At 43.2% G+C, this 21976-nt stretch overlaps 1 protein-coding gene across 1 annotated transcript; it reads right to left on the reverse strand.

The window, feature by feature from the left end:
• Positions 1 to 1451: 1451 nt before the first annotated feature.
• LOC134286654 (uncharacterized) lies at positions 1452 to 5686 on the reverse strand. Its single transcript, XM_062848307.1, has 8 exons — positions 5551 to 5686; positions 4827 to 5372; positions 4213 to 4594; positions 3694 to 4149; positions 3281 to 3634; positions 2535 to 3181; positions 2173 to 2466; positions 1452 to 2095 (listed from the first exon to the last, which is right to left on the reverse strand). Exons 1-8 carry the CDS (start codon positions 5684 to 5686, stop codon positions 1452 to 1454), a joined length of 3459 nt encoding a protein of 1152 aa, XP_062704291.1.
• Positions 5687 to 21976: the final 16290 nt, after the last annotated feature.

Here is a 21976-nt window from a genome sequence, read left to right on the forward strand (position 1 = left end):
TTCTTAACTCGTTCAATATAAGGATGGAATAGTAAGTTCGAATCTTTGGCAAAGTGGTTCGTTGGCAGTACATACAATAGCAAGCAGTTTGTTATGCCATTTTACCACTAGGTGACGCTAGAAGGTATGGTAGCTCTGTCTGATTGATTGATTGATTTATCTTTATTTGAGAGACTTTCAGCCCTTGGCTGGTTCGTCTCTTTCTTGGGAAAGGTGAGCCAGAAGGGCTCATCTGGAAAAAAATACAAAAGCTGTCAAATATTTCAAATCATTGTGAGTGTATGGAGCCCAGAGGGGGCTACCAAAGAGAAGTAATTACATTTCATTTGTTTTTGTTCATTTGTTTTTGCTGCTGCCTGCTGTGGTCTTCGGTCTTTGGTACCGGCGGTGTGGGCCCGTGAGGCCCGCCGCTCACCGGGGGAGGGGGTTGTCTGCCGACCAGGCTGGTCATGGTGTCCTGGGAGCCAGCGGCTCGCCACGGGTCTTTCCGGCCGGGGTTGGACTCGATGCTTGTTTCCGACTGGTTAGCCGGGTTATATGAGGTTGCTGGTTTGCGGTCCGGGGTTCCAGGCGGCCTACAGCTCGCTTCGGGCCTTTGCTGGCCAGGATTGAACACGAAGTCCTTCTCGGTCTGTTTGGATGGCTCCTCCCCATGGGAGGGTCAATAAGGTCCCGCAAGGACCACAGGGTAGGCGGAGTTGTCGGTTGGCGGTTGTTTGAGGGGGGGGGGGGGGGGCTTACCACTCGGATCCCGGAAAAACCCGAGAGGTCCGAGGTGCCCACCGGTGGCCCGCGGTTCTCCTGTTGCTGATACCTTGAGGGTCGCTATAGTCCCGGAACCGGGTGGTTCAAGGAGCTAAGGGTTGGTCCGTGGCTTGGTCTGTGGCTTGGGGGTAGGCCTTACCGCTCGGATCCCGGGAAAGCCCGAGAGGTCCGAGGTGCCCACCAGGAGATCGTTGTGGTGTAGTGTTGGTCGTCGTTCCTGCTGATTCCGTTGTCCATCCGGCGCCGAGGTCGGTCCATCCATGCCGGTCCCCTGCCGGCTTCCGGTTGGAGGCGCCCCGACTACCGGAGGATTCGCTGTGTCGGCGGTTCCTCCCCACAACGCCGAGGTCGACCCGTCCATGCCGGTCCCCTACCGGCTTCCGGTTGGACGGCGCCCCGACGGTTGCAGAGAGTAGCCCGCTGATCTTTCTCCTGCCGCTACAAATGTCCGACCTTGAGGGTCGATGTGGTTGTTGGTTTGCTTCAATACTCCTTCCGCTGCTGAATCCGACCTTGAGGGTCATTGTAACTCCTTCCGCTGCTGAGTCCGATCTTGACGGTCATTGTAGCCTTGAAGTGTTGGAGTTGGAGTTGGAGTTGGTTGATGGGTGGGCCTTACCACTCGGATCCCGGGAAGTCCGAGAGGTCCGAGGAGCCCACCGGTCCCGCCAGCGGTTTGGCACTTCTTATATCTCGTGGTACAGGACACCCTCTTTCAAAAAGTTGATGACTTGCCGCTCACGGACTTGGTCATTGGAGAGTGAGCTTGGGATATCGTAGATTTGATGGGTTTCTCGGAGGAACCCGAGTGCCGGGCAGACGCACAAGAAGTGCTTTACCGTGTTTGGCGTGTCACAATTTTCACATTGCCGGCGGAAGCCGGAGTTGCTAGCGGCCATATTGTGGGATGCTCTCGTGTGCCCCGTCCTAAATCGGGACAGGACGATTTGGTCTCGCCGGTTAGGAAGATCTTCTCCGGGTTCTGTGGTCGGTTTGGCCTTTCGCAGGAAGAGGGTCCGGTTCCGCCTCCACTCGTTGGACCAGGCTTGTCGGATGGTGTCTTTGATCCATTTCTTGGCATTGTCCGCTGGGATTTTCCGGGTGAGGAAGGGGCTGTTCCGGCCAATGCCGGCTAGGACGTCGGCACGCTCGTTTCCGTGGATGCCGCAGTGTCCGGGAACCCACATTAGCACCGTCCGGTGCTCGGCAGCGTCAAGGGCCGCCTGAGTGTCCTGGATGAAGGGGTGCTTGGACTTTGCATTTTCGATGGCAGAGATGGCGCTGTTGGAGTAACTACCAGTGCGGCACAGTCCCTTGGTGCTTTTATGGCCTGAGAGATGCCTGCTGCTTCGGCCGAAAAAACCGAGCACTCCGCCGGGAGACGGTGGTGTTGTTCTGGGTTTGTACCGTGGACACCAATGCCCACTCGGTTGCCCAGTTTAGAGCCGTCGGTATAATGGATCACATATTCGCTGTATCGGCCTCGGATCCTCTCCAGGAAGAAGGCCTGGAGTTCCTGGGGTTGAGCTTGCCGCGCAAAGCGGTTCTTAATTGCTCGGTCAATTTCTGGTGCCCTGGCCGACCAGCTTCTCGGCCCGAGCCGGTGGAGACCTGCCACCGGTGGAAGCGTGGCGTTGGCCACGGATTGAAGGGCCAGGTTTGCTTGCCCCCTCAGGAAGCAGCCTTGCCCATTTTCCGGGTCTTCTCAAGGAAGCTTATGGCTCGGTTTCAGATTGTTTGGACAAGTTTGTGCCGGAAAGGCAAGACACCGGCCTCGACGCATGCTGCGTCGGCAGGGTTCGATGGTAGAAGACCGGAAATCGTTCGGATAGCCAGGTTATGGATGGGCCCTAAGACCTTGATAAGACGATCTCGGGCTCGGCATGTAATTTCTATGCCGTATGTTAGGCGGCTCCAAATCACGGCGTCGGCGACCCGTAGGTGGGTGGCCCGATTGCTCCTGGTTCTCCGGCCGGAAATGCTCCGGAGGAAATTCAACCGGGTTTCGCAGCTCTTTTTCACGTTTTCGAAGTGGGCTTGTAGGGTCAAATGCCGATCAAGGGTGACCCCGAGGGTCTTCAAGGTTCTCCTTGTGGGAATCACTTCCTTGTTAAGGGTAATGTGCTTCCGGGACAGTTGATGGTTGCTGCCACAGATGTGCAGCCTTGCCGATTTGGTGGCCGAAATATCGAAGCCGGCCTTGGCGGCCCACTTCCCAACGGCATTCGTGGCTGCTTGGGCCTTCTTTCGTAATGCCTTTGGGTGCACGCCGATCACGATGAGGGTGATGTCATCGGCGTACACCTTCAGGTAGACACCCCTCGGGATGGTCTCAAAAACACCATGCATGGCCACCAGGAAGATGGTGACCGCAATCACGGACCCTTGGGGGACGCCCGTTTCTTCCTCTCGAACGCTGCTTCGGGTGTTTCCAATAATGACTTAGAAGGATCTTCCTGTGAGGAAGTCCTTCAGGAAATGCAGAAGGTTTCCTGTTACTCCCCAATGAGCTAACCTTGCTAGGACATCAGGGGTCCAAGCCCGATTGTAGGCCTTGGCCAAGTCGAGGGAAATGATCTCGGCATGTTCGTTGTTTTCTAGGGCATCGTCCAGCGTTTGACCCGATTCGGCCAGGGAGGAACCGGTGCCGCGTCCGGCCCGGAATGCATGCTGCCGGTGGTCTAGGTAGCCGTTGGTTTCGAGGTGTTCCACCAGACGGCGGTTTACCATCTTCTCCACTATCTTGGAGGCGCAACTGGTTAGTGCGATGGGTCGGTAACTGGATACCTGGTTGGCTGGTCCAGATCCTTTGGGGATCGGGACTACCAGGCTCATGGTGTTTATGGCCTGTAGTAGGCTCCACTTGCAGCTGGGGGGGGGGGGGGGGGGTGGTGGTTTCGTAGCATGGGGTAACCGAGCTCATCTGGCCCGGAGGATTTCCCCTTGGCCCTGCTGAGGGCGAAATCTAGCACGTGGGGTTTAAACGGGAGATTAAACTCCTGGTCCCGATCGGGGGGAACAGCAAAGCTGGACACGGCGGTCCGCGGGGATGGATGTGCTTTGAGGAAGGCAGCAGGGTATTTGTCAATGGCCGAGAGCCCATGGAAATATTCCGCCAGAGCCTCAGAGATTTCCTGTGGGTCCCTGGTGGGCGACCCGTTCACGTTCAGGCAGCTTCCTTTGGTTCGGCGTTTTCCCTGAAGCGAATTGACCTTCTGCCAAAGCTCGGCAGACGTTTGCTGGTCGTTGATCGAGTCAAGGAACTCCTTCCATGACCTCTCCTTAGCTTCTCTAATCTCCTGGCGACATGAGTTACGAGCGGCTTTATAGTCTTCATTGGCTTGCTCTAATCCCGGATGATCCGGCGGGAGTCGGTCTTTGGCCCTTTTCAAGGCCCGGAGCTTTTTCCGGCGGAGCTTAACCGCCGCCTTGGTGGTACTGTCTCACCAGTGGAGGGCTCGTTTTCCCGGATTCGGGCTGGTCTTTGGGATGGCCTGCCCGGCAGCCTGGACGATTGCGGAAGTAATCTCTTCCATTGAGCAAGGCTTCGCGTTTTCAAATTCGTCTTCTACGGCCGCTTGGAATGCCGCCCAGTCGGCATTTTCATATTTCCAACGAGGACGTCGGGTTGTTTCCGGCGGGTTCTTATCGCTCAAGGCAATTACGATGGGGGTATGGTCGCTGCCGTGGGGGTCTCGACAGTGTGCCACCGCAACCGGGGGGCGATCCTCGTGGAGGCGAGGGCAATGTCGATCGCCGATTCGGTGGTGTCCCGTATAAAAGTTGGTGAGCCGTCGTTGAGGATCGGTAAATCGCTGTTGCTGGCAACCTGCATGATGCAGTTGCCGCGCGGGTTGTTTACCCTGCTCCCCTGGGCTTGATGGTGTCCGTTAGCGTCGCCGGCGATCAAAATCGGTTCCGGAACTTGCCGGAGGATTTCTTGAAGCTGGCTCCCCAGGTCGGGGATTCTTCCGTTGGGAAGGTAAAGTGATAAAACCGATGCGGCAATCGGCAGGCCAAGTCGGACTCCGACGACGGGGAGATCGGTGTTGATGTTCAACCTGGTGGCCGCGACTTCGGCGGAAACCCCGATGGCCACCGAGTGGTAAATGGAGGTAGTTGAGGTTTGGAATGCCGTCCCAGTGTGTTGTTCATTGCTCCCTCATCGATCCGGTGGATCTCTTGAAGGGCAATAACTAATGGTTGTTGCTCGTGGACCAACAGTTCCAAGTCAGGAAAGTTGTTCCAGAACCCGTTTATATTCCACTGCATGACGAGGCTGGGTGGAGGTCGATGGGGGTCTTGGGTCGAGTGGGACTTACCACTCGGGGCGCTACTTCCGAGGTGCCCAAGTGAGACCGGGCTTCCGTTGAGGTTGTCTGGCTGGTTGTGTCGTGGCTTGGGGTGGGTCTTACCGCTCGGAGCTGTTGGTCCGAGGCGCCCAGAAGGATCCTGAGTTGGATCCGGGTCTGGTGTAGAGGGGGTTTGGTGATTCTGCCCGGAGGGGCCAGCTGTAGGTGGTTCTGCCATGCGGTCACGGATAGCGACCATCTTATCGTAGGCAGCGGCGTTTGATTCCTCCTGTGCAGGGAGTGGCTTGAGTCCGGCTGATTGAATGGGGTAGGGGGAAGCAATGTCGTTTCGGTAGCGCTCCGGGGGGAGCCTGCACCGCGGAGGATTCCGCCGGGGGGGGAGGGTGGTGGCGGGGCTGGTTAGACCCGATCAAGATCAGGCTTTCGCTGGGAGTGTCTGGCTGGCGGGGGCGTAGCTTGGGGTGGGGCTTACCGCTCGGAACTGCTGGTCCGAGGTGCCCAGAAGGATCCTGAGTTGGATCCGGGTCTAGTGTAGAGGCTGTATTGTGATTCCGCCCCGAGGGGCCGGCTGTGGGTGGGCCTGCCGTTTGGTCACGGATAGTGACCATTCTGTCGTAGGCAGCGGCGTTTGATTGCTCCTGTGCGGAGAGTGGCTTGAGTCCGGTTGGTTGTATAGGGTAGGGGGAAGTAATGTCGTTGCAGTAGCGCTCCGGGGGGAGCCTGCACCGCGGAGGATTCCGCCGGGGGTGGGGGGGGAGGTGGGTGTGCGGGGCTGATTTTCAGCTTCTTCGGTGCTGGGAGGTTATTCTGCAGTGTATCGGTCTTTGTTGGGACCGTCGTTGGTGAGCTTGGGGTTTCAGGGTTGTCATTGTTGCTGGTGTTCATGGGACTGGTTGTTGGTCGCCCAACTGGTCTTTGTTTTGGGTTTTTGGCAGGGATTTCGGAGGGAGTGAAGGGGAGGAGAGGGAGGGGGGGGAGGAAATCATGGTGTTGTTTTGTAGGTGTTGTTGAGCGACGTGAGCGGGGTCTTTAACCCGTCGTCATTTTTTGACTCAGTTTCACGTGGAACCTTTTTTCGGTTCCGAGTGGGCCGGGTGTTCTCGCTAGAGTTCGAGCTGTATTCCGCGCTTGAGGAAGAGAGTGGGTGTGATCGTTTCGAACCGGCTGCGGACGAGGCCACAGTGCCGATCGAATTGTCGCTATCCGTCGTGTTTTACTGGTCGGTGACTTCTTTTCTGTTGTCTTGGCGGCTCAAGGGAGTAGTGGTAGGGGGGGGGGTCTGTCCCTGGGGGCTGGGGTCCCTTTCTGGGGCCCAAAAATGGCCAAAAACAACCACTGGGAACACTAGATCACTTAATGGGGTTTGCCCCTTCACGTAGCGCTAATAATCTTCCGGATCGTCCGGAAGATTTTTCTTCACAGTGAGCCCCGTTGCCGAGCACCCACGCTAACCTTGTTTTAGAGAGGTTTTTTCACTTTCTTTCTTCTTCGGTTGTCACTTTTCCACTGGCACCGTGGGGCACTTTTTGGCCTTCCCACTTGGGTATGCGGAATGAAAAAGCGGTGGAAGAAAAAACCCGGGAGAAATGCCTTTTCCGCACTCTGCGGGCACTCGCGGTCACCAACCACACGTGGTCTGCTGCCACTCCGTGGGAAACTTCTCAGAAAACACCACCAAGGTAATTTTTATTACCTAAACGCGCGAGCTCGAGAAAGAGACGACCGTTCTCAGTCAGAGCTAAACTGGCACTGTGGTAGCTCTGTCTCGCGATTCTGCTAAGATATAAAGTTCAAGTCTTTGACAAAGCTGTTCAAATGGTCGTTGATATGCCTTCTACACGGATCAAATCTTCAACACCTGATCTCACAGACGAACCGGAAACAAGCATCGATTCTCTTCCGTGTTTGATGGTTGGCACGACACACCCCTGGTTCATTCGCTCACTAGGGAGACGTCGAACGAAAACTCTCCTTTTATTGCTGAATAGGTCAAATTTGGATTGATCGTTTAAAACTGGTTCATGTTCCAATGCTCGTGATCTTTTGCTCATTGAAGCCTGTTTATTTTATTTGCTTCGCGGAGTAGTGGTTTCTTGGCAGCATTACGGCCCTACAATCCTACCTCGAGAAGCAGCCGACATATCGTTGGAACGGAAAGACGAGAGCTTCTCAGTGCATTTAACTCTTCGGGAATATCCGGGGCAGTACGCGTTCTTTCTCTTTTGCTAAGAACCGTTATAAACTTGCCCTGTCTAGTGATCCGAGACTTTCCACGTCGTACACGATTCTCATAACAATATGGTTCCTCAGGCTTTTTCCATTCGAAAATGGTTTAGTTCGATGTTCGATGTCACATGGAACAAAACATATAGAATTCATTAATGTGCTTTGATTCGAACCCGTTTGAATTATCCGTGGTATTCCTAGAAAGGTTGTAGCCATTCGTGTACGGGTTGGCGACGAATTAATCTTGTCAATTTATGAAAACACTGATTACACTGCTCGACAAATTTTTACTTCAGTTCGTGTTACACTCATTGCACAATTATGGGCCACTCAAGGAACAATCATTTCATAATATCAATTGTTTTTCATACAAAAATAACACTTTCATTATTTTTATTTTATATTCTCTTCATTGAAACTCCTTTTTATTGTTTTATATAAAAATCTGCTTGTAAAATTCACTTTAGGTGGTGAAAATTAATGAAATGTTGATGAGTAATGAAAACCACAATTATGGGTCAAAATTGGCTGTGTAACAATTATGGGTCAATTTGTTGCCTATTATGGGTCACTCAAGAGGAATCGGCTGAACAATAATGTTTTGTCTATTTTTTCAATGAATGGTCACTTATTCTAGACAGATCAACTATAGGGTAATTTTCCAATTATTGCACGGCTAAAAACTCGCCTATTGTTGCACACTCCATGTTATTCTTATGAGGTGTGCAACAATTGGCGAATTTTTAGCCGTGCAACAATTGGAAAATTACCCTAGTATTGCGAGGTATGCACTTCAAACGGAATAGCTCAAGTAATTTTCGTTCAGTGCATTATTTTTCCGTGACCGGAATGGTCAAGAAATTTAACACAGCAAGTCCCATTCGATTTGACGTTTCGTTTCAGCTCCGTACTAGGATCCGGAATAAAGCGACGCTTTCTCATTTCTTGAGCGATTCCTTGCCTGAATTTTCCACGCATCGAGATAGGCCAAGAAATTTCTTGCGATCTCCGTACTACCCATATAATATAAAACTGGTCTCAAACCTCTTAACGAAGCGTGTTTTCACGATTTGGAATCAATTTTTCAAAATTGGGACGAAATCTCCAACACAACCACTGATAAACGCCTAAAAGTATGCAATGCCCATGTAACAGAACTGTAAATATTATGCTGCACAAAAAGTGACCCATAATTGTGTGATTTTCGGTATTCCTTGTCACAATAATGAGTCATTTAAATTTTGCCTGAAATAAGCTTTAATTAGCTGCAGTCACATGAATTTCTACATTTAGAACGTAAATTATATCTTTGTTCTGGTGACGATACCATTTCGCACTTGAAAATCACTAAAGCTTGCCTTTACAGAGCTTACGAAAGCAGCGGACGCACTTTCTGATGTTCACAATCGAAGCGTGATTACGGGTCACACACAATTATTATTCACTTTCCACTTTAGTAGATAAATACTAATAAATAGGCAGCTTTTGTTAGCCATTATCATTTTTCGTACATAAGTTAATTTGTTTTGTGTCACTATACGTATCGCACACAGGCCTATACGTCAAAACATACATATTTTCAATATTTTTTTTTATTCGGCACAAAACCATCTGTCAAAGTAACGCTTCGATTGTGAATATCGGAAAGTGCGTACGTTGCTTTCGTAAGTTCTGCATAAGCGAGCTTTAGTGATTTTGAAGTGCGAAATGGTATCGCCACCAGAACAAAGTTGTAATTTATGTTCCTAATGTGGAAATTCATGTGATTGCAGCTAATTAAAGCTAATTTCAGGTAAAATTAAAGTGACTCATTATTGTGTCAAGGAACACCGAAAATCACACAATTGTGGGTCACTTTTTGTGCAGCATGAAATTGAGTGTTCTACGTACATGGGAATTGCATATTTTTAGGCGTTTATCCGTGGTGTGTGGAGATTTTGTCTTTATTTTGAAATATTGATTCTACACTCATTGCACAATTATGGGTCACTCAAGGAACAATCATTTCATAATATGAATCGTTTTTCATATAAAAATAACACTTTCATTATTTTTATTTGATATTTTCTTCATTGAAACTCCTTTTTATTGTTTTATATAAAAATCTGCTTGTAAAATTCACTTTAGGCTGTGAAAATTACTGAAATGTTGGTGAATAATGAAAACCACAATTATGGGTCAAAATTGGCTGTGTAACAATTATGGATCAATTTGTTACCTATAATGGGTCACTCAAGAAGAATCAGCTGAACAATAATGTTTTGTCTATTTTTTTTAATGAATGGTCACTTATTCTTGATAGATCAACTATAGTAGAATCTAAAACTGGTCTCAAACCTCTTAACGAAGCGTGTTTTCACGATTTGTTATCAATTTTTCAAAATTGGGACAAAATCTCCAACACAACCACTGATAAACGCCTAAAAGTATGCAATGCCCATGTACGCAGAACTGATAATATTATGCTGCACAAAAAGTGACCCATAATTGTGTGATTTTCGGTGTTCCTTGTCACAACAATGAGTCATTTAAATTTTGCCTGAAATAAGCTTTAATTAGCTGCAGTCACATGAATGTCTACTTTTAGAACGTAAATTATACCTTTGTTCTGGTGACGATACCATTTCGCACTTGAAAATCACTAAAGCTCGCCTTTACAGAGCTTACGAAAGCAGCGCACGTACTTTCTGATGTTCACAATCGAAGCGTTACTTTGACAGATGGTTTTATGCCGAACAAAAAATTACTGAAAATATGTATGTTTTGACGTATAAGCCCGTGTGCGATACGTATAGTGACACAAAACAAATCAACTCATCAACGAAAAATGATAATGGCTAACAAAAGCTTGCAATTAATTAGTATTTATCTGTTAAAGTGGAAAGTGACTAATAATTGTGTGTGACCCATAATTGTGCAATGAGTGTAAATCGTAAAACTACAAGGGTATAACCCTATGGGTTGTACGAAAGGGTGACGTAGGACCACGATGATTAGGATTCAATAGTGTGAAGATTCTTGTAGAAGGGATATTATATCCTAGAACTATATAAGTTCCTTACGACGGAGGTTCGTCGCTACAAATTACTCTTTCATGTTCCTTACGCATTCCATAAGCATATCAAACAATTTTGCCGTGGCCGTAAATTTCGCAAGACTGCTGCCAAGTCCTCTACCAATTTACCATTCAGTCCTTTGCAGGACTACCGATAGAGATTTCTCACAAGAGTTAATCATTAATTTCTGCACGACGCCTTCGTACTAGTAGGTTTTAAAATCGAGAATTTACGTGTTTTCCCTTTCTAGGAGAATTCGGTAACTGTTTAAATTGGATTTCACGAAACCGAAATCTGGTCAACTTTCAGAAGGGATTTGTTCGACGATGGTGCTGTCCCCGATGTCAAAATTTAAATTCACGCGGGACCGGGTTAGCTCTGATGAAATAAATAATTATTCCCAGTTGATGTCCATGATAAGTCCAAGGGACCGTGGGCCTCCAAAGACTGGGGCAATCGGAGGCCATTCCCCGGTAAACGATATTGTTGTTGCTGCAATTGAGATCCTGAATGAGCTCTACGAGGCGTCCCTACAGAGCATCAAGAAGTACACCGCAAACTATAAACGCGATACTGGCACGGTTCTTCAAGAAGGGCCTGAAGAACCACGTTCGGCGAGAAGGGCACGTTGGTTGGTGAAAAGGCAGAAGAATAAGAAGAAGTAGTTAGAAACCGATCGGCGAGAGGAAAGCCATGGCCATCAATTTTCCAAGACTGATGCCAAGTTCTCTACCAATTAACCATTCAGTCCTTTTCAGAACTACCGATAGAGAATTCACTCAAGAGTTAATCATTAATTTCCGCACGGCGACTTCGTAGTAGTTGGTTTCGAAATGCCGACACTTACTTTCTAGGAGAATTCGGTAATAACTGTTGCAGAAAATTCAGAATTGTAGCCCTCACAAGGGCTGTTTAAATTTAATTTCGCGAAATCAAAATGTGATCACCTTGCAGAAGAGATTTGTTCGACGATGGTGCTGAATCCGATGTGAACATTTCAATTCACGCGGGACCGGGTTAGCTCCGATGAAGTAAATAATTATTCCCAGTTTCTGTCTTACCCATCCGCTACCGCACTGAGAAAATGCGAATGAACCACCGCTATCTGTTCGGTTGCCGGCGGTGAGTCTACCGCGCCCAGCGGCGCTTTTGCAGTAGGTTGTTTCAAAATATCGGCACTTGCTAGGAAAATTCGGTATTAACTCTTGTGGAAAATTGGATTTCTAGCCCTTAGAAGGACTGTTTAAATTTGATTTCACAAAATCAAATCTGCTTGAAATCTTGGAGATCACTTGCTTCAACGATGGTGGAAGTGCAAATGACGCGCGATGATGAAAATTCCACCGCCGCCGCTACTGCTCGGTTTGAGCGATGCGTCCGTCCGCCCGCCCGACCGACCATCTTCCGCGCTAGACAGTGTGGTGAAGAATGGGCAAGCGAAACGCAAAAGCGCTCTCGCCGACCCCACCGCACTCGATGACGCTCGGAAGAATACTGAGCGAAAATGAGAAGAAGATTTTAATTTATACTCCACGAGCGCTCCGCTGATGCGTTCTCGTCGAGGCATCGAAGAAGACTGATGGAAGATGAGAAGAAGCAGTTAGCTTATATACGCCGCAAAAATTTGGATTCCCCTCTCGCACGTGATTGGCTAGACGAGAGAGGGGTAAAAATCAGTGATGCCATGCAGATTTACCTGCAATCAAAGGGATGTAGCACAAGTTGATAGTTATTTAATAATAAACATTATTAAACTATTGCTAATAAGTAGACTGCTCATTACCTATAAATTATCTTTGAAAATCTATGTTCCATACGATTTTCTTGAAGGCTTATTGGCCAAATCAGTGTAAATTAATCAAATTATTGCTATGGAAAATTATATTGAAATATGGGAACACCGGTCAACGATTTTCATTCTTCAATCCTAAATGTTCTTTGAGTTGAAGAAAATTGATGATTTGTAATGCTCTTTATATAATTTAATTTATTTTAATTATTTGGCAGATTCTATATTAAATCTATGATAGATGCGAGAAAGCGCGATTTAATTTCCACACGACGCCTTCGTACAAGTTGGTTTTGAAATGTCGGCACTTTCTAGGAAAATTCGAAAAGGACTGTTTAAATTTGATTTCGCAAAATCAAATCTGATTTAAATCTTGGAGATCACTTGCTTCGACGATGGTGCTGGTTCCGATGCTGGAAGTGCAAATGACGCACGCTACGATGATGAAAATTTGATTTCACCTCCGCCGCTACTGCTCGGTTGGCAGCATCCGTCCGTCTGCCACGCTTGACAGTCTGGTGAAGAATGGGTAAGCGAAACGCAAAAGCGCTCTCGCCGACCCTCCGCACTCGACGACGCACGGAAGAACACTGAGCGAAAGCAAGAAGAAGATTTTAATTTATACTCCACGGGCGCTCCGCTGATGCGCTCTCGTCGAGGCATCGAAGAAGACTGATGGAAGATGGGAAGAAGCAGAATGCTTTTATACCGCAAGGAAAAATCCAAAATTCTGCTTGCACGTGATTGGTCAGTGAAAAGATGGGTCAACAATTTTCAATTTTTCAGTAGTTTATGATTGAAAATAGTAACTTTCAAGTATTGTAGAAAATTGTTGTGCAGTTTTCCCATCGATTTGAGCTATAATCCGAAAAATCCATCGTTTACTTTTTGAGTTATTAACGTTTGAAATCTTTCATAATTTCGTGACGCGGTCGATTTTTGGTTTTTGCAAAGTGTACCCCGGTATAGAAAATAAAGACGTAGTCCTACGTCAAAAACACGCTTCGTTAAGAGATTTGAGACCATTCTTTAGATTTAGTTTAGATTTTAGATGTTACTTAAGATTCTACTTTAGTAAATCTACCGAGAATAAGTGATAATTCATTGAAAAAATAGACAGTCGTCGGTTTCTTTTGAGTGATCCATAAAAGGAAACATATTGACCCATAATTGTTAGGGTGCTTGTACCAGTTATCGCACTACCTAAGGAAAACTACTTCTACAAAAACAAGAAGAAGACCGACCAATCTCGTCGATATGTCAAATGATAGATTTGTTTACATACTTTACAGGAAAAATATAAAACCTGAGCCAAACCCACTTTTATTATTTATTAGGGTAATTTATGTATTTTGGACAGGCTGAAGACAACGTTGGAAACATTATCCCTTAGCTTCCTTAGAAAGTAATTGATTATTTCGCAAAGTTACTAATAGGCTTATAATATGACTGTACTTTACGTTCCTGGTGACAAAAACCTTAACGAAAGCATTTTAAGCTGAGAAAATCACAACTTCCAATCGCCTGTTAGAATTGAATTTTGGACACCGAATATATGTTTTGGACACCATCAGGTAGGGGGATTAGGGGCATAATGGACACCCTAAGCAAATGAGTATGTTAGGCCTGTATAACAGACAAAAACTTAACAGTTTATTAGTTGGCTTTCAACTTTAACTTATTTCCTACGTATTTCAATCATTTACAGCACGTAGAATGTCATTATTGTGAGGAAATAATGAATTGTAAACCGTGTGTTTTTTGGGGCTGGCAGGAAAGGTACGGGGCGAAATGGACACCCATCGGGGCATAATGGACACCCCAGCATATTTTATGCTGTATCTTTTATAATATCGAACAGTTAAGTAATTTGCCTACGGAGATCAATATCACAGATACAATACTCCATCTTAGACGAGTTTACATAACATCAAAGTTAATTAAATAAATTTTAGGCTAAAATAATCGGATTGATTTTTTCTAAACTCTCTAAAACGCCTAACATTATGCAACGCGCGTACATCCATTCATAATTGCCAGTGTTCATTTCGCCCCGAATCGACTACAACATTAAAATTGCTATTTTGAGTAAGTTCTAATCAAAAATATAATACTTCATCCATTGCTAAATCTGCGTATACATGTAGATAAGCTAACGTTTCATTTGTTTTAATGGTGGACACACTCCAACCCTCGTAATACCTTATTTGCTGCTGCTTCGAAATTATAAGAAATCCACCATATGAAAAACCTACTTAAATTTCAACGATATTTTGGTTATTCTGAAGGAATATGAATGGTACTTTTGATAAATAGAACAATGACTTGTTCCTTTACACTTATGCATTAAAAGTTTTACATAAAAGTCAACGGTTTCGGCAAAAACAGGGGTGTCCATTTCGCCCCGGGTGTCCATTATGCCCCTAATCCCCCTATATATAATTTGGACAGGGCAATTATCTCAATGTTTAGCCATGAATACTGCTACATCATGGAAGTAGCATAAATTAACAAGTATTTGCTTGCAAATAATCAAATTTCTTCGCTTAACTGGCATCTATTTTGATAACTATTACAGTTTTTGTTAAAATCGAGGAAATATCGCCAGACCCACAGAATACGCCTCCAAGTATGCAATCGCACAGCATCTCCTTGTAGTTCGTCAGATGTTCAAAATATATTTACAGTAGAAAACTTGTAATGTAATTTGGACACCACCTATTTTAAGCGTTCTCGATGAATGTTAAGAGATTGGCTGCCTAATGTTTCTTTATTGAACATTTTTCATTGCAATCAGGCATTTAAATTTCTTACAATTATTAATTCAACGATTTTGAGTCGAATATTGTATGTGACGGCGAAGTGTATGTCGTCTCGCATACCTGTGCATTTGAGGGGTTTTAGTGAAATAATTTACATTTTCGATAATTTTGATGTAAATTCTTAATTGTTAAGCGTATTTTCAACATAAGTCATTAGAATAGGGTCTGTTTGATCCAATAATCGATATTGAGAAGTATCTACTTTAATTAGCCATCCGGAACAAGCCATATATCGCCGTGCATGTCCAAATTACATACAGGGGATAGACAAAATGATCGGGACAAGCAAAATTTCCCCTTCTAAGAAAAATTTCAAATAGCTGTAACTTTTCGAAAAATGCATCGAATATTCTCAAATTTTTACTGTAAGTTGACTAACTATTTGTGTATCAGTGGACAACATTTGGAAAAGATCGAACTATTCTGCACGAAATTATAAAAATTCTAAAGAAAATGTTTAATTATCCGATAGCCAACTTTGAGCTGTTATATCTACGGATTCAATGAACCGAATGCAATGAAATTTTGACCATTTATGACTTATATAATGATTTTTGAAAAACTTTTGACATAACTTAAAATTCTTAACACGGACGAAAATTATAACGATTAGATTATTTTTATAATAAAACCCCAAATTTTCTTAAATTTCAACATCGTTTCAAAATTCAAAATGCCTATTATAGTTCATTTAAATTCCCTCTGATTATCTTGAATACAGATATGTTTTAAAGGAAAGTAACAACATAGGCGGCAATTCATTGAAAAAGTAATGGGATGCATATTAAAAATAGACCAATTTACTAAAAAATCATAAAATTAATGAAATTGCTAGAACTTTTTCTATTGTTAATAATTTAAAGTTGAGTCAAACGTTTTTCAAAGCTCATTATATAAGTTATAAATGGACAAAATTTCATTGTATTCGGTTTATTGAATCCGGAGATATAACAGCTCAAAGTTGGCTATCGGATAATTCTACCTTTTTCTAAAATGCTTATAACTTCATGCAGAATAGCCCAATCTTTTCAAAATTTTGTCCACTGATACGCAACTAGTTGATCAACTTACAGTAAAAAATTGAAAATATTTGATGCATTTTTTGAAAAGTTACAGCTAATTGGACATTTTTTGAAAAGTGAAAATTTTGCCAGTCCCGATCATTTTGTCTATCCCCTGTACATGTCCAAATTATATTTACCCTACGGCGTGTGCCAATGATTGGAACCCTGTACTAGTTATGGACATATTTTAAAATTTTGGTTCCACTTCGCACTATTTACATGAATTCCTTATGGGATTTGCCATAACTGGTACACTATGGCGAAATAGGGTGCAAGGAAGCCAAAATGTTAACGAAAATGAATCATGTCTATCTTAATTTGAGCAAAATGGGAATTTGAATGAGTGCTATCATCTTTTATGAACGTGATCTTTCGTTCACAATTTTTTTCTTGTTGATTTGCATCGTTAAAGGTTGAAAATCAACTATGGCGAATTTGAGGTACTATAGCCATAACTGGTACACCGAGCCTACACAGCCAATTTCGACCCATTATTGTGGTTTTCATTATTTACCAACTTTCAGGTAATTTTCACCACCTAAAGTGAATTTCACAAGCAGATTTTTATATAAAATAATAAAAAGAAGTTTAAATGATAAGAATATAAAAAAATGAAAATATTATTTTTATACGAAAATCGATTCATATTATGAAATGATTGCTTCTTGAGTGACCCATAATTGTGCTTCACTGATTGCGTCCTAATGGTGGAAATTTGTCCTGTTTTTGGGCGCAAAATAAACCAAACATGTTTCTACACATGTCGTTTTTGAAGTTTGGATCACTACCTTTGTAACAATTCGTAGCATAGGCATAACATGTGGCATCATCTAGAGAAAAGTGCTCTTTCAGTTAATAAAATATGCAATTCCCAATTGGGTTTTTAAATTTAGAAAAAATCAATGATTTTATATTTTTAAACGAAAGAGCACCTTTTTCTAAGCCTCTATGATTTTTTTCAGATTTTTAGAACTTTGTGTTGATACCTAAAATCAATTTCGAAAAGATTTATTCAAATCACCTTTCGACAGTTGGTCAACTGCTTGACAGCTCCGCTCAATACAAAATCCGACGAGGGGTGATTCGACAAATCGCTCCCATACAAACTTCAAATTGGTTTTTAAATAGGTTCCCGGGCTCCAAAATTCATGAAAATTTGGATTTCGGCTCAGTTTGACGTGCAGATTCAGAATATGGAATTATCTCAACATCGTTAAAAAAGCCAATTGGGTTTTTAAATTAAGAATAATATATTGATTTTTTGATTTTATTCGAAAGAGCACCTTTTTTTAAGCCAGTATGATTTTTTTTCAGATTTTTAAAACTTTATTTTGATACCTAAATTCAATTACAAAAAGATTTTTTGAAATCACCTTTTGACAGCTGGGCAATTGCTTGACAGCTCCGCCCAGTACGAAATGCGACGAGGGGTGATTCGACAAATCGCTCCCATACAAACTTTAAATCGATTTTTAAATAGGTTCCCGGGCACCAAAGTTCATGAAAATTTGGATTTCGGCTCAGTTTGGCATGTAGATTGTGAATATGGAATTATCTCAACACCACTAAAGAAGCCAATTGGACTTTATTTCTTTTTTTTGCCATGTTATCGTTTCAAGGTGCTCGTACACGCTTTGTCCAGATGCCATTTATGATGTTGTTGGCGCTTCCGTTAATTCTTCTCTGTCCTTTTCTATTACTAACTGTTGTTCTTCAGTTAACTGTAATTCTCTTTTTCTGATGTTCCTTTAGTTTAACCAAATACTCTTGTCTTCTGCATGCTTTTTCCTGTGTCATTCTGTTGCTATTTCTTTTCTTTTGGCAAATCTCATCTTTTTCCTAACTTTTATCATTGATTGCATAGCTTTCTTTCTTCCTTGTGCCATTGGTGTCATTGATTCGACTAATATCTTTTTTTGCACAACCTTCAACCTTTTCTGTTAATTTTAATAGGCTTCTGTTACAGTGCATTCTTTTGTTTTGACTGGGTCGTATTGTTTGAGTTCCTCCTGGAATGCTCCCTTGTGGTCAGATATTATAGGTTGTTTGACAAAATGCATTTTGTTGTTTTATGTTCCCTATTGTTTTTTTCTGATTGCATTGAAGCTATTCCTATTACTAGCATATATTATGGTCTGTTTGTATCGTTGTCCATTTTGCTCTAACATACTTGATTTTAACTTATAGTGTGCGCTAACAACATGATCTATCTGGGAACTGTACCGTGTGTTTGTCCAGGTAACCAGTACAGATTTGTCGTATCTCATTGAAATTACATTTATTTTAGATATTTTTAGGAATAATAACATAGATTCTCCGTTTTCGTTTGTCTTCTTATGTCCAATAAACTTTCCTAATCTATCCATTTCTTCCTGTTCTGTGTCCTCCTAGTATTATCATTTGAATGAATTTCGGCTTCGTTAAGCGTTACACGCGATTGAGCCATAAATAAATGAACTAGACAAAAAAAAATAGTATTATCATTTGTTCCGTCTTTGGGTTACCATTAATATATGATCCAAGACTTGCGTAAAACGAAATTGCATTTGAATTCAGGGTGTGAATATTTACTATTAACCATTTTTCCTTCTTACCATTTATCCTCTTCTTAAACATGACAAGATATTTTTATCTACATTCTTTATATCCCTTATTTTAATTTTTCCATCTCTCTGTTTCAGAATTGCTAAAATTCTCATACTATTTGAGTGGTTCCTATCTGCCAACCACCATTAATGATAAGGCTGACACAAACTTCGATTTTCTCTTATGTCGCCCTCCCCTGGGAAATTGTTGTCGGAATTCAACATTTTGAGAGGGGGAAGCATTAATAAATTTATCTAGAAAATTTTGAGGTGAAATTGGAGTCATCTCTGGGAAGAAAAGCCTGCAAATATATGCAAAGTTTAATTTTCATTAGTCTTATTATATTGAAAGCAACTAACCTCAAGTTGCATTTTGCAAAATGCAACATGTTCTGCCTTATAAGATATTGTTGCCTTTTCCTTCCGGTTGGCTGCCAATCCAGCGGGCTAGTACAGTACGAGTATTGTTAATGATGAAAATGAGTTGTCCCACTCTTTACGGAATTTGTCAAACATTGGGATGGATGGACTTGTTGATGTGCCGAACTGGTCTTCGAATCCTGCTTTCAAAACCAACTCCAACACGTGATGACGACAAGTAAGATGTATTAGAGGCTTGTTTAACTTGGATTCTATCAACGCACAAGCCCCTGATTCACGTCCGGTGTTGGAGTTGGTCGTATCGAAACACATCCCAACGACGTAATCCTGAACAACCCAATCAACCAAACATTTATATACAGCTTCTGCTGCGCCATGCCAGTTCCTGCTGCAAGTTTGGGAACTCCTAGAATTTGTTGGATTGCTCCTGCAGAAAAAAATACAACTCACCTGAAATTATGACAATAAATAAGTTGCATTATATATAGGGGGGGTGGGGGTAAGACGGACCGGGTGGGTAAGACGGACCACCGACTAGTTCTGGCACTTAAGAGCTGAAATTTGACTTTCTTTTACGATTAACTCTATCTTCTTATCAGTTGATGATTATTGAACCACTCCATGAGAGAATTCATATGTCAAAAGTGCAAAAAATAATCAACCATTTACCAGACTACACACTTTTGTGCTGGGATCTAATTTTGAGGCGGCAATAAATAAGCTTTTTAACATTAAATTGCTAAGTTTTTGCACTTTATTTTGAGTTTCCCAGTAGTTTTAAACTGTTCCATCCTATACACAACGACATTCAGGTAAATTTCATGGATTATAAATAACGGTGGTGGAATGAATATTATGCGTTGTGTGGGGGTAAGACGGTCCGCCTTGAGGGTGGGTAAGACGGACAGTGTTGGGGTTACTTTGATTGTGCCGTAAGAAATACATTAAGACCCACACATTGATCACAGATTGAAATCTATGGAGTACAAAAATGATTATGGAAGCCGTATAAAGCATTTCATATTGATTTTTTATTAAAAAATTCATTTTATTAGAATTTTTGTTGTTGGAACAGTTTGAACTTTGTAAAATTACCAGAGCATTGCATACTGTTAGGCGTTTATCAGTCTATGGAGGTTTCCAATTTACAAAATAGATTTTAATTTGCAGAAACATGTTTCGCTAAGAGATTTAAGGCCAAATTTAGATTCTATTATGATTGATCTACCGAATACAAACGGCCACAAACAACATTGAACACAATTAGAGGCGTATTAGCTAAATTTCAAAACGTGTCCATCTTACCCACCCTACCGGTCCGTCTTACCCACACTGTTGAAAAACATACATTTGGAGATCACTTTTTAATTATCTCAAAAGTCATGGAAAATCAAATTTTATTGCAAAATCGGCTTGCAGACTGTAAAGTACCTTAGTTGAAGTATATAGTATGGAGATAAAATTTTAATTATCGCATTGTTAACACTGTCAAAATAGAGTGTTTACTAAACATGTCCGTCTTACCCCCACCCCCCCTACAGGATTTTTGAACTATGTATTACCTGTTCCATCGTTGGTTTAGTCTGGGAGCAGTTTTCCATCCCAATGGACCACCCAGCACCCGTTTGGATCAAAACTCGCCTTGATTTCTTTAGCTTCGAGCTCGCGCGTCTTTATTCTCATTCGTCGCAGGGGAAAGACAGGCATAACGCCCCGACTAAGCATATGTGGTCATTAACTTCAAAAAGTGCTTATTTTAAGGTCGTATTCTGCCTTGGAGAGCAGTTTACTAGTTCACCTAAGAGACTTCAACTTTTGACCCGTGTACCCACAAAATTTCCCATTCAAATAAACAATTCAAAAAAGTGTTACTTTATAGGTGCCGGGAAACTCCAGGAGGCAACACGCCTTTTTGGGTGAGGCAAAACGCCCGCTGGCATTTCCCGCTTTGAGTTGTTGTGAAATACCAAGGAGCTCCATTAAACTCTTCCCAGCATCAAATGAAGGAGTAGGAGGCGTGTGATAGTTTAATGGGTTGATTCCATATAATTAGCGCGCAATGTCTTAATTTCTGTGCGCTGCAAATTAGGGAATCTTTCCAAACGTAGAAAATCGTCGTTTTTCACGCTTTTTTTTTTCGACAATAGCAGCCGTTCTTGGGCTTAACCTGCTCAGTTTGCCTGTATCTAACGAAAACCTCCACAATATGATGAAATCACGTGAAGGCGTTTTGCCCCCGGGGGGCGTTATGCCCGCATTTCCCCTACCGTGGAAACAGAAAGGATCAACTCATCGATGGACTGTCCAAAGCTCGCCGCAGCCGCCGCAACAGCCATCGTGGCCTTGGCGGACCAAACGCCAGTTTGGTCAAGTGCCGTGCAAAGTCCTCGGCTTAAACATGGTCGTTTCTTTTTTCTGTCCGTCTCCTACTGGGATATAGTCCGGGTCCCCATCATCACCAACATCATCATCAAAAGCAAGCAAACCCCCTGTTGGACTGTGATCCTCATCAATTGGTTCAGAAATCTTGTTTTCTGAAGGTTTGCTAATTTCAAGGCCAATGTCGAACAACTTGGCCAAGCTTGAACTAAATAGAGATCTTTGCAGTTTTACTGCATCTTGATTTATGTTTTCCCAATTTAACCCATTTGTCATGAAGATTTAATAATTTTGCATGGCCGTAATCTTCCCTTCGGGTAGGAATACCTAGGGTAGCCCAAACGGAAGCGATTACGTTGTACGCCTTTCTAAAGGGTGAGTAGATAATTATTGTGCCATTTTCAAACTAACGTAACTTTTTTCCTACTTCACCAAAATCAACCAAATTTTGTACAGTTCTCCTTAGAGTCTATTGTTCACATAAAATGAATTGAGCAGTTATCAGTGAGATTCCGCTCGATATAGAATAAATTTAGTTCACAGTTCTAAAAAAGATGTTGTACAATCACATGCTAAAATCATGGTATAGCGCCTTG

This window comes from Aedes albopictus, chromosome 2 (assembly GCF_035046485.1).
Source record: "Aedes albopictus strain Foshan chromosome 2, AalbF5, whole genome shotgun sequence".
NCBI classification, from domain to species: domain Eukaryota; kingdom Metazoa; phylum Arthropoda; class Insecta; order Diptera; family Culicidae; genus Aedes; species Aedes albopictus.